The 14,131-nt window shown below is 41.5% G+C and overlaps 1 protein-coding gene across 1 annotated transcript in view; it reads right to left on the bottom strand.

Moving 5' to 3' along the window:
* LOC126188357 (uncharacterized) overlaps window positions 1–14,131 on the bottom strand; it is a 526,233-nt gene that overhangs the window by 40,793 nt on the left and 471,309 nt on the right. The window contains exons 6-7 of the mRNA XM_049929956.1: window positions 8,092–8,279; window positions 1,104–2,388 (exon numbers count right to left, since the gene is read on the bottom strand). Of these exons, the coding sequence (XP_049785913.1) occupies window positions 1,104–2,388; window positions 8,092–8,279 (1,473 nt within the window). The remainder of the gene's footprint in view (window positions 1–1,103; window positions 2,389–8,091; window positions 8,280–14,131) is intronic.

Here is a 14,131-nt window from a genome sequence, read left to right as displayed (position 1 = left end):
ACAGTTTGTTGACTTAGGACTTACAAATTAAGTGAATGCAACTGTTGGCAAATGCTCTTGGTGTAAAAAATGTTCACTTATTTCACAGTTTCCCAACTAGACTATTTCTGAATATCAAAGTATCACATTTTTAGTATCCAAAAGCTATTTGGATTCCCTGCCAGCCCAATAGCCACAGCCTGATCTCACGAGTGGCACTGCCACAGAGACAGACCTCTCACTCAGCCCCAACCTCTATCATGAGTGTGCCAGTAAATACTTTACTGAAGCCTTAGATAGGTGCCACTGACTAGTATAGTGTTTGACCATGCTTGCATTATGTTTTTGATCCAAACTGCTCCCTGGACTGTTTTTGTATGCTCACAATGCTATGCTCTGGACTTTGTTTGAGGGTAGCCACTCACTTTGTTAACACTGCTGTCGTCAATCTCAGGAACCGCTTGTTGTTCCACCAGTCTCTGCATTACCGCCAGTGTGAGTAATCATTAACTGTGTTTCACATATGCACAGTAGGGTAGAATAACATTAACACTACCATTAATGTTTTACAGATTTGGAGAGAGGGGAGTGAAGTAGTCATGAACAATAGAACATTGGATTCAAAAGTACCAACAGCAAAAGTCATTCTCAATATAATTTTCAGTGATCAAATTAGATAGATAAAAAAAACACACACACCAAGCAGCAGAAGAAAACATGTATAAAAGTATTTAAATTTGCAACCTTTCAGGATTGAACGGGAAGGAAAAATACAGAACCATGGGTCAGAGGAGCCTTATTGGACGGGCTGAGAAGGAAAGACTGAATTGGTCTTTCCTTCTCACCTCATCCAGAACATCACCCCTGACCCGGGGTTCTGGGCGAGTTTTCCGAACACTCCTTATTTCCTAAATCTTAGCAGCCTTTTTCTTCACCCCTTCCCCATTCAACCCTTCTGCCAGAAGAAGACACTACTGGCTCTGACAACTTGCAAATTTGAATACCTTTATGCATGTCGTCTCCTGCCACTGCTTAGTGGGTAGATTTTTTTATCCATCCAATTAAATTATATTTTCAAAAACAGGTTATTAGCACTGTCGTACTCCCAAATGAGTATTACATACCTGTTTTTGCCCCCTAACTGGTGATTGCTGCACAAATAAACTGCTTGGCTTCTGAGGGAGCCGAGGCTTTGCACCGTGAAGAAATGATGGACGAGGTGCAGCAATAGCAACAGCTGGAGAAAGGGGCGGCTCCTCTTCAGGATCTTCGGCACGGCCGTCAGGCTGCTCTCGTTCCTGATCTGGGATGCTGCAGGTGCTCGTATTGGAAGTAACTTCCACTTCTGAAGGCTTCTTTATCTCAACTGTCACAAGCTTATCTTTCATATTAACTGCTTCATTTTCATTTCCCATCTTTCGGTGGTCCTGAGTAGATCGATTCATTTCTCTTCCTCTCATGGCAAACAGGTTCTTTCCGATACTAGATTTATATACATCTGAATTTGGTTTCGATACAACTTCCTCCATTTTTTGAAATGTTTTGTCTGCTGATTGAAGACTTTTGTACGATTCTATTGCTAATGATTTCTCTTTTGTGGAAGGTAGTTCTGTCGCTTTACCCTTCCATTCACATTTTAGTAGTGTGCTGCTAATCTCATGAGCTCTGGTTGTAAATAAGCTTGAACTTGTAGTGTATTTGTATGGAGTTCCATTCAGTTTCATGGGAAGATCACCAGACTTTTTTGAAAATTTTGTTTCCGTTGTAATGCATTTACTAACTTCAGATGAATGTTGTTTGCTCATTTCTTTCTTTGTCTTTGTCACGGAATTTTCAACTGCGTGGATTTCTACTGTTGATGGTTTGTCCATATTCTTGTCTGTTACAACTTCTGTTACTGATGAAACTACTTCTACATCATTATTGGTCTCTGTGTTGGATATACCAACATCGGCATTACCATTAACAGTCACTTCATGTGAGGCAGGTATATTATCTGTGTTAATATTAACCTCATCTATTGCTGGTGTACAATTATTAACACTATCTGCCTTGTTTTCAGTGCTGAAAGATGTAGGTAAAGTTTCTGTGAATGCTGATTCATTGTCAGTAATTACTGTTGGCTCAACAGTTGATGCACTGATAGATTCAGTGGGAAGAAATTTATCTCCCATGCCTACAGGATTACAGATTTCTTTTTCATGAATTTTTAAATCTGCTGTTTTTTCACATTCAATAACAGATACCCCAGTAATAGAACTCTTTGAAAAATTTTCCTTTTCTGTTTTGGTAGTAACTGCCACACTTTGTTCTGCACTGGTAGCTCTACCCTTTAAAACTAGTATTCTGCTGCTAGCTGGTGTAGCAGTACTTTCATATGGCTTTTCCTGGTCTCCATCACTTTCATTTCTGCAAATATACAAAATAAATGATCACTTGCTATCTTTTAAAGCTAACGCAATTCCACACCAAACTATATCTAAATACGTAATTATCAAAATTTTTGCAGAAAAATGACTGTCAGCCACTGGACTCAATACTGAATATAAGAGTCAAGAAATGGCAATACAAAAAACATTTGTTTTCATCAGTTAAAATCTACAACAATAAAAGTAGTTCACTCAAATAGACATGCTGATGACAAACAGACCCGAACTTTTCAATTCAGCATAGAATGGGGAATCAGTGATCATAAGGCCATTACAGCATCGGTAATACAGCTGTGAACAGCAAGACAAAGAAATACAAGAAAATTTTTCTGCAAGAGTGACAAGAAATATATTTCTGATTACCTGAGTGGTCAACATGAAAATTTCATCTGATGTACTAACAACATTTAGTATCAATGGACAAAGTTCAAGAACACTGTACAGGAAATACGGAAGCGTCCGATCCCGCCCGTCTGCTTTGACCCATGACGTCACAAATATGGCGGAAACAAAAACAAACACACACACTTTCCACAAGAAGCCTAATGACACTAACGGGACAAGCGCGGGAAATGGGGTGTTTTGAGTGGGGGGGCAAACTAAATATAAACAAATTTAGACGCCTTGCGTAGCTACAACGTGTAAGTGAAGACAGCCATGCATGAATACCCACCCACCTCCCCAGGGGTCGTAACCCCTGCAACCCATAGAAGATAAAGATGCTTCAGTAGCTGATTAGTGTTTTTTGTCTTTTTAAAAAAAAAAAAAAAATCTCACGGGATAGAACGAACACATCAGAAAGATAAATATAATAAACTAAAACAGAAATTGGAGGAAACAGATAATTAAAATAAGTAATAAGCGTTTTTAAATTAAAAAAAAAAATCTCACGAGATAGAACGAACAGATCAGAAAAGTAAACAAAATAAGATAAAACAGAACTGGAGAAAGCCACACTCAAACCAAACTCCGCGCCGTCATGATGTCACACACGACAACACCCTTACGTCACGGGTCAAAGCCGACGCGTGGGATCAGACGCTTCTGTCGACCCCACTGTACAATACACTTCACACAGATATATGCCAAGCAAAAGATGTGAGGGATGGAAAAGATCCGTCGTGTTCTACTGACATGTTAGAAAACTACTATGAAAGCAAAAACAGCTTCACTGCGAAGTTAAATGTAGGAAAAGCCTCCAAGACAAACAAAAATTATGACACCAAAATTAGCTCGAGAAGAGTCATGTGTAAGGCGTCCAACAGTTTCAAATGTAAAATTCTGTGTACTGACTTGACAGAAAGTCTTACAAACTACAAATGGCTGATTTCAAAATAAGCAATCATAGGATAGAAAAGCAACTGAAAATACACAACAGAGGGAAGGCTACTGACGAGATACCAATAGGATACTCCATAGAGTGTGTGAAAGTACTTGCTCCTTTACTAGCAGCACTGTACTGTTGGTCTTTGAAGGAGCTAAGTGTTCCTGCTGATAGGAAAAAAAGAACAAGTCATTTCTGTTTTCCAAGAAGGGTCATGGTAGAGATACACAAAACTATGGGCCTATATCTCTGACGTTGACCAACTGCAGAATTCTGGAACATATTTTATGCTCACATACCATGACATTTCTGGAGACCAAAAATCTTCTCTGTAGGAACCAATTCAGGTTCTGAAAAGAATGATCAAGTGAAACCCAGCTCATTCTGTTCATCCACAAGACCCAGAAAGCAGTTGACACAGGTGCCTTGACTTCCGGACAGCGTTTCATATAGTCATGCACTGCAGCTTAATAAACAAAATACAAGCATATGGAATATAAGACCAACTGTGTGACTGGACTGAAGAGTATCTAGCAAACAGAACACAGCAAGTCATTCTGAAAGGACAGAAGTCTTCAGACATAAAAGTAGCTTCGGCTGTGCCCCAGGGGAGTGCTATAGAGCATTACCTTTCACAATATACATAAATGACCTAGTAGATAATGTCGAAAGTTTGATGAGGGTTTTGGTGGAAGATTCTGTTGTATACAGAGAAACTGTGAAACCAAGAAATTGCAGCAAATGCAGGAAGATCAGAGCACCAATGCTTGGTGCAGGGAGTGGTAATTGACCCTGAACATAAACAAATTTAACTTATTGCAAATACACATACAGAAAGATGCTTTATTCTATGATTACAAAACTGCAGAATGATTACTCAAAGCAGTCACTTCCATAAAAGTATCTAGGAGTAAGCATACAGAGCAATTTGAAATGGTATTACCACATAAAATTGTTAGTTTTTAGGCAGATACCAGGCCGATTCATTGGAGGAATCTTCAAGAAATGTATTCCAACAACAAAGGAAGTAGCCAAAACACCTGGTTTGACCAATACTTGAAAATTGTTCATCAGTATGGAATCCATATCAGCAGCAGATTGATAGAGGAAGTAGAGAAGATCCAAAGAAGAGCAGTGCTTTCATTGTAGGTTCATTTAGTAAGCATGAAAGTGTCAGAGACAATCAATCAAGTCCACTGGCAAACACTGCAAGAGAGATGTTCTGCACCATGATGAGTTTCACTTTTTAAAATTCCGACAGCATATGTTCTTCGAAGAGTCCTCCTATGTATATCTTACAAAAAGACCACGAAGATAAAATTAGAGGGATTCAAGTTCACACAGATGCTTATTGACAATTGTTCTTCCTGCAAATTATTCAGAAACACACACACACACACACACACACACACACACACACACACACACACACACACACACACACACACACACAAAAATGGCTCACAGAGTACAGATGTAGATGCAGATTCACATTTATTGCTTATATGGTGATGCAAACGAACTGCAACTTTTAACTCGGAATCGCAACATGTTCCAGAATTAAAGTCAGTCTCTCATATCTAGAACATAACGCAGCCTCTGAATTGCAGAATATTTGAGATGGGTGTGGGAGAAAAGCCATCATGAACTGTGAAACACAGTTGCTTTCATACCAGCTGTGGTAGAAAGCACATTTTCTGATGTAAAAACCAATTTGGGCTGCCAAGGAACAAACTTTGAACAATATTCAAGGCCTTCAATTTGAGCATTGAAAACAAGTAACTCTTTCTCACCTCTCAAGTGTTCCCTTAAGCTACTAAGTTAGCAGTTTGAAACCTGCATATTGTCAACATACATACGGCACTAGAATAACATCTTGGTGCACTAGCCTCACCTGGCCCGGCTTGGTGGATGTTTGCCTGCCTATTACACACCTGGCAGTCAGTGTATTGGATGAAGAAAATAGCACTGCGAGTATCATCTAATTACAATCAGTCCAATTATTTTAGGTCCATGCCACTATTACTATCCATCAAGAACTTCTCAAGTTTTTAGTATAACCAATTTGAATAAAAACTGAAAACTGATGCAAGTCAGTTACATGTTACACTGGTTATATAAATGACTATCATTAAGATGCCCATTGTCAATTGGAAGACATGTCGTTATCTAACTTCTATTTATGAACTTTTATATTGTACAGAAAAAATTATTAAAGAGGAAGAACTTTAAAATATATTGTGGGAGCTACTGGTTAGCTACCTAGATAGTTAATGTTTAGTGTTTTAGAATGTTAAAACATGCAGTCATCTGCACCATTGCATTAAATATGCAGAGAGGAGCTTGATTAAAATCTAGTATATCAATAAATTCTAGGACCAAGCTCTGCCAACAAATACAGCACAACAAGCAAGAATTTAAATTACAATGTTTACATATGGTTGTCACAAGAGATGAACACTCGCCAGAATAAATGCAGATAAAATCAGTCATAAAATGCCAGGACAGATATATTTAATGCATGCCAGATTACTGTGACTGGGTGACTTCTTAAAATGTGGTCTGGAACACACTAAACCATCACACCTAAATTTTTGAAAAGGAGCCCTGACAACACAAACAACCTTAAAACACATATCACATTCAACGCATTGAGGTAAGCCATGGTCACCTTCTAAGTTTCACTGACCACAGCTTATTGCTCATTTCCAGCCACTGAGCCTCCAATTAATGCATGAGCTCCACGGTTATATACCATACGAGTGACTACACAGAGGGGGGCCAAACAGCAAGGAGGAAGTTGGAGGGAGCACGCCTCATTAGCAGCCACACCAGCAAGTTCATTTCCTCTGAGCTGTATGTGCCCTAGAATTCAGTGAAAAATGCTGATAAAATCTCTCACATTTGGAGACCAATTGGTAATTATCATATGTGGAATTATTTTTCCTAGTAGGAGCTACATTTTTATTGACAAGGGCAGAAATTTCAGAGGTGTTAAATTGTACAGCTGTTGCTAACTTTAATGAAAGCAATCAGCATAGAAAGTTGTAGACTAGCACATGTCACTTGCAGATCTGTTTCATAGTAATATGCGGTCTAAGAAGTAGCACAAAGCAAGGAAAAATATAGTATCAAACATGTTAAGTAACGTCTTTGGGAGCTAAATTTGATTCGAAGACATTCAGACAACTGCAAATCACTGTCAAATTAATGGTTTCTCCCAATCCAATTTGCAAAATAATGATAGAAAAATTCCATATTTACACATGAGTTTCTCTGAGTCAGAAGAATATTGATGGATTCTGTAGAGCGTTTTTCAAAGATAGATAAGAAATTCACTAGTGATTCTTGAATTGGCCAAGCATCATTTTCCTAAGGTGAGGTAGGGCAAGAGTCTAAATCAAAAATGAGAATAAGCAGAGTGGGGCTTGGACCAATGTGCTTTTAGTTTATAAGTGCCGTCTTTTTCTGCTGAATTAGAAGGTACTGTATATGACGAGGTATATCAGATGACAATTGGATCAGAAAGAGTGCATAAGAAACATAATAATTATACTGGAAACATAATAATTATATTGACCAAAGTAAGCATAAATAACTTATTATTTACGCTACTCACGTTAATAGTACAGACACACAAGATGTAAAGTAGCGTACATAAATAAACCTGGATCAGATATGAAGAAACATTATCATATTTGGAAATGCTAAGATAGGAGCCTTTCATGCTCGTGTGAGTGACGTCTACATTAAATCAGCAAGGCTGTTTCAAATGAAATATGTGAATCTTTAGGTCTACCAATATCTTCACTGCAGTTTCACTTTCATATGAGAAATGTTATAGCAAGTTGCGGGAGTTATGTTGTATTCGCAACATGACCCAACAAAACATCACTCCAAATAATGTAAATAAATCAATTACAAACAAAATCAAACATATGAGACGTTGTCACAGTAAAAACCTAGGTTGACAACTCATACCGTTAGCAAAATACCAGGTGATGAACGTGAAGGCGTGTAGAGATGAAACGCTGCTAAATAAGTGCTAAGTCTAGCGTTTGCGTAATCCGACAGAAACGTCAAATTGCGCCGGTCATTCTGTTGCCAACTGCAAACGATAGTTTCATAAAATCCCGCACGCCTATAACAATTTTCTGTAGACAGCAAAAATTAATTCATTAAGATGCGGTATGCTCCGTTAAAATTACGTAAAAACCCTTGTGAAACTAAGCGTGGAAATAATAATAATAATCATTGTCATTATTAATGACAACAGCAACAATTAAGATTGCGGTATGCAATTGTTTGGCAGCAAACTCGCGACGTGACCGAGAGATGCCACGGCTGTCGCTGGCTCACCTGTCAGGGCCACTGGCGCCGCCAAAGGGCGTGACGCAGACGACGAGCGGCGTGTGCTTGCGTCCTTCGGCGTCGGTGCGCGGCCGGCCGAGCGGCAGTTGCATCAGCTGCACCTTCCCGGACACGGTGTTGAAGTCGGTGTTGGAACGCGTCAGCCGCTGCAGAGCGCGCTCCTCCTCGTCCTCGGCCTGCACACAAATCACGCCCTCCGCCGACTGTCTTTTGCTTAGAGTTTTGTTAGTGGACTACAGTGACTTAGGACCATGGGGTAGGAATTGGATACAGACAAAGGCGATGCCCACGAAAAAGGCAGTTCGTAAATCACTTATTCAAACTATAAGGCTACTAAGGGTGAGGCCTTTACTAGATAAAAATGAAGAAACAGGAAGTAGGATGTTTCGTCACGGTTTCGTTTTTTAAACATGAAAGCGTCTCTTAGTTGCTCATCCCATTTCATTGGCAGGCTGTACAAAAGCGGCGTCCCGCACAGCTAAAGTGTACTTACGGTGTCCGCGGCTCATCCTTCGCGTCGGTTATTCGTTGTCTGTCGTCGGAGCCAAATAACCAATGCGAGTCTCTCAATCTAATAATCTTTTTTTTCCCGATACTCACTAAGACAAAAAAATCGACACCACGAATGAATTATCCGAATGGGATGGAAATCGATAGATGTGATGTACATGTACAAACAAACAAAGAATTACAGTGGAACTTCCTGGCAGATTAAAACTGTGTGCCGGACCGAGACTCGAACTCGGGACCTTTGCCTTTCGCGGGCAAGTGCTCTACCAACTGACCTACCCAAGTACGACTCACGACCCATCCTCACAGCTCTACTTCTGCCAGTACCTCACCTCCTACCTTCCAAACTTTACAGAAGCTATCCTGCGAACCTTGCAGAACTAGCACTCCTGAAAGAAAGGATATTGCGGAGACATGGCTTAGCCACAGCCTGGGGGATGTTTCCAGAATGGAATTCTGGAAAGAATTACAGTTTCAGAAAAATTGGATGATTTATTCAAGAGAAAATTGAATAAGTCAATAAAGCTTTGGTCTACCTGTGGCCCTTAATGCAAGCAGTTACTCAACTTGACATTGATTGAAAGAGTTGTTGAATGTCCTCCTGAGAGATGTCGCGCCAAATTCTGTCCAACTGGCGTGTTAAATCGTCAAAATCTCGAGCTGGTTGGAGGGCCTTCAACATAATGCTCCACAAGTTCTCAACTTGGGAGAGATCCGGAAACAATGAGGGTCGAGGTATGGTTTGGCAAGCACGAAGAGAAGCAGTAGAAACCCTCGCCGTGTGCAGACGTGCGTTATCTTGCTGAAATGCAATTCCTGATTGGCTTGCTATGAAGGGCAACAAAACGGGGCGCAGAATATCGTCGACGTAGCGCTGTGCTGTAAGAGTCCCGCGGATGACAGCCAAAAAGCTCTTGTTATGAAAAGAAATGGCACTCCACACCATCACTCCTTGTTGTCAGGCCGTTTGGCGGCCAACAATGAGCTTTGTGTCCCACCGCTGTCTGGGGCGTATCCAGACACCTCTTCGCTGGTCGTCGGGGCTCAATTCGAAGAGGGACTCATCGCCAAAGACAATTCTACTCCAGTCAATGAGATTACAGGTCAAAGACATGTCTGGAGACTCCCCGGACAGCGGTGGGATACCAACCCCGCTGTTGCCTCCCCCTACACAAGTAGTGATGGTCTGGGTTGCCATTTGTTTCCATAGCAGGACCACTTCTGTTGACATCCGCGACACCTCACGTCACAGCACATCAAGATAATGCCCGCCCGCACTCGCTGAGAGTTTCTACTGGTTGTCTTCGTGTTTGCAAAACCCTACCCTGGCCAGCAGGGTCGCCGGATCTTTCCTCTTTTGAGAACGTTTGGCGCATTTTGGGCAAAGCCCTCCAACCAGCTCAGGATTTTGACGATCTGACGCGCCAATTGGACAGATTGCGACACGATATCCCTCAGGTTGACATTCAACATCTGTATCAATCAGTTCCAAGCGAACTTGCCGTGTACCGCAAGTCTCTAGAGGAACGGAAGGTTCCAAATGATTGGAAAAGAGCACGGGTAGTCCCAGTCTTCAAGAAGGGTCGTCGAGCAGGTGCGCAAAACTGTAGACCTATATCTCTGACGTCGATTTGTTGTAGAATTTTAGAACATGTTTTTTGCTCGCGTATCATGTCGTTTCTGGAAACCCAGAATCTACTCTGTAGGAATCAACATGGATTCCGGAAACAGCGATCGTGTGAGACCCAACTCGCTTTATTTGTTCATGAGACCCAGAAAATATTAGATACAGGCTCCCAGATAGGTGTTATTTTCCTTGACTTCCGGAAGGCGTTCGGGGGAGTTCCGCACTGTCGTCTGATAAAGTAAGAGCCTACGGAATATCAGACCAGCTGTGTGGCTGGACTGAAGAGCTTTTAGCAAACAGAACACAGAATGTTGTTCTCAATGGAGAGACGTCTACAGACGTTAAAGTAACCTCTGGCGTGCCACAGGGGAGTGTTATGGGACCATTGCTTTTCAAAATATATATAAATGACCTAGTAGATAGTGTCGGCTTTTCGCGGATGATGCTGTAGCATACAGAGAAGTTGCAGCATTAGAAAATTGTAGTGAAATGCAGGAAGATCTGCAGCGGATACGCACTTGGTGCAGGGAGTGGCAACTGACCCTTAACATAGACAAATGTAATGTATTGCGAATACATAGAAAGAAGGATCCTTTATTGTATGATTATATGATAGCGGAACAGACACTGGTAGCAGTTACTTCTGTAAAATATCTGGGAGTATGCGTGCGGAACGATTTCAAGTGGAATGATCATCTAAAATTAATTGTTGGTAAGGCGGGTACCAGGTTGAGATTCATTGGGAGTGACCTTAGAAAATGTAGTCCATGAAGAAAGGAAATCGCTTACAAAACACTCGTTCGACCTATACTTGAGTATTGCTCATCAGTGTGTTATCCGTACCAGGTCGGGTTGACAGAGGAGATAGAGAAGATCCAAAGAAAAGCGGCGCGTTTCGTCACGGGGTTATTTGGTAACCGTGATAGCGTTACGGAGATGTTTACCAAACTCAAGTGGCAGATTCTGGAAGAGAGGCGCTCTGCATCGCGGTGTAGCTTGCTGTCCAGGTTTCGAGAGGGTGCGTTTCTGGATGAGGTATCGAATATATTGCATCCCCCTACTTATACCTCCAGAGGAGATAACGAACGTAGAATTAGAGAGATTCGAGCGCGCACGGAGGCTTTCCGGCAGTCGTTCTTCCCGCGAACCATACGCGACTGGAACAGAAAAGGGAGGTAATGACAGTGGCACATAAAGTGCCCTCCGCCACACACCGTTGGGTGGCTTGCGGAGTATAAATGTAGATGTAGAATAACTGCACGCGTAAGCGCCAGAAACGGGCCAACGCATTACTGGCTTACTCCTCAATCTTGAATAACTCATCCAATTTTTCCGAAATTCTGGAATTAAATATATCGATTTCCGTTCCATTCAGATAATTTCTACGTGTGCGCCGTTTTTTTTTCCGTAAAGTGCATGCCATGCTTCCCAAAGCTATGGCTACGGTGGCATCTAATAGCACAACTAAATTCATTTACGAAGCATAGCAGCTTACGAATAAGCAGTGTGATTGGTTTCCCACATCTGATTAATGATTCGCTTTGTTCACTTCCAATCAATAAGCACGGGAACAGTTACCAACAGCACCACGCCACGTAAAGCCCACGGGCGCCTTAAGTGTGCTTCCAGCCAGTGTAGCTTTGTGGCAAAACTCTGACAGTTACGTTGCTAGAGAAGTCACTCAGCGTATTCATTCCTCCCTATGCAAGGCGTCCCAAGTAAGGTACACATTCTTTGAAACCGAATCTCTCTTGAATTAAAACAGATGATGTTTTTTCTTTCGTGGGAGGGGGGTGGGGGGGGGTAATAATTCAGAATGCTGTGTAAAATTTTGAAACGTTTTCACTTGTCGTGAGACTGGAAATAAACATGAAGCTATCATTTGAAGAACGAAATTAGGTGCTACAGTGTTAATGTAAATCACAGAAAATGAGTGAGGTTCGACGGCGTTGAAGAGCTGAATTTGAAACACCGCAATCTTCACTGTTAAAAATTATTACAAGAAACAGAGACAAATTTGAAGTCGATGCAGCGGTGCATGTCGTGAAAAAGGAAGGTAGCGCAAGAAGGTGACGTTCAATAGATAGCGAAAGTGTTGAAGCACTGGTACGCCATACACGCAGGCCTCTAAAACGTGTCAGGCAAATGCTCTCGTGAGACTGCGATCATCAAAACCTGTGTTCGCAGAATTTTTCTAACTCCGAGACGGAAGCCTTACACACTTCTCCATCTTCTGAGCGACGATAATCCCGACAGGTAAAATGAATTTTGTGACCATCAAAATGTATGAAGATGATGATCGTTTGTGACGTCTAATGCTTTGATCGAATGAAGCGCGCTTTAAACTGAACTATACAATTAAGTACATACTGTGCTAATGAAAATCAGAAACTTAAGAAGGATATGTACCAGGGGTATCAGTCTGCTATTGTCTGCAGCTTAGATTCGCTACGGGGTTAATCGAGCTGTATTGCTCTGAAGAGTCTGTCACAGGTGACGCTTACCTAGAAATGCTGCACATAACTCCAGGTCTTAACGACGTTTGTTGACAGTTAGGATAATTATCTTGAACACAGAGATGAATAGAGGATAATTATCTTGAACATCGAGATGAATAGAGGATAATTATCTTGAACATCGAGATGAATAGGACGAAGAGGAAGTGCCATGGAGTGTCGAACTCTATCACTGCATTTAACCATACTCCACAGATTTAACCCCTTTACCTTCTATCTTTGGCGTACTGTCAAGACTCAAGAAAACTGTGTACGCTGCAAAATACTCGCAAATAGCACTGCTAGATAAACAAACCTTGGACAGAATCGAGCAGTACTGATGCAAGCTTGAGGGTGAAGAGTAATGTGGGCAAGTACCGTGACTGAATGGAATAGATTTGTTTTCGAAGAAGGCACACAGCGCATACCATCGACATTTACATTGTTGTACAGATATTTTGAGTGCAACACAGGTTCGAAGATTAAGGGCGCGGGGGTGGGGGGGGGGGTGGGGGAAAGCAATAAATCAATCAAAATACAATTACTCTTTCATGAATTACCGGAGACGACAAGTCCATTAGATCAAAATCATCAGAGAAATTCCTGAACAACCTCCGAAATTTCATCGTTGGAGTTCGGTTCGCCCCATAAATTATGGTGGTAGTGATGATTTAAAACTGAATTTCTCGCGGCCGTTGTTTTGCGTTGTATTCAGTCCTCAACTATGTATGACAAGACAATGGCTGAGAACACGGCCAGTTTCTTAATGAGCGCTGCGTTATTCAGCAAGAGTTTCGGATTTTTGGGAGCATTCTGCAGATCGCGTTTCATTAAGCCCTGAACTCCAGATGAACTTATTCATGCTTAAGTATGTTCTGTTATTCGCTAAAAATTTTAGTGTAGGGGACCATCCTGCAGATTGTATTCCATAATACAGGGTGTACATAAAGTCCGGGAACACTTAGTTATTTATTGCACAAGAACTAAACATTCGATATCAAGAATGTCATCCCCATCCTCATTCAACTGCGAACAAAACTCAAAACGCTTGTCTTTGTCGTCGTCATTGAGCTTCTGCACTAGCTCCAATTTGAATGGTTTCATAGACAGCTTCTGTCGCAGGACTTCCCACATTCCACATTGTCATTGGAGCCTTTTCGAGTTCACGGGATGCACGACACACCGATTTCATTCGACTCCTCATGAATGTCTCTCGTACGCGCTCCACACTCACTTTACTCACACTGGGACGTCTGCTTTCCTTTTCCGGGCACAAGCAACCCGTCGTAACGAATTTGTTGTGACAGTGGTAAATGGCTTTCATTGTTGGTGGCTTCTTACCGTAATTGGTTCTAAACATCCGTTGAACACCTGTAGCGCACTTGTTTTTGTCGAA

The sequence above is a fragment of the Schistocerca cancellata genome, chromosome 5 (genome assembly GCF_023864275.1).
Source record: "Schistocerca cancellata isolate TAMUIC-IGC-003103 chromosome 5, iqSchCanc2.1, whole genome shotgun sequence".
NCBI lineage: Eukaryota > Metazoa > Arthropoda > Insecta > Orthoptera > Acrididae > Schistocerca > Schistocerca cancellata.
Note: the sequence above shows the minus strand (reverse complement) of the source record. Positions and strands in the feature narration are given on the sequence as shown.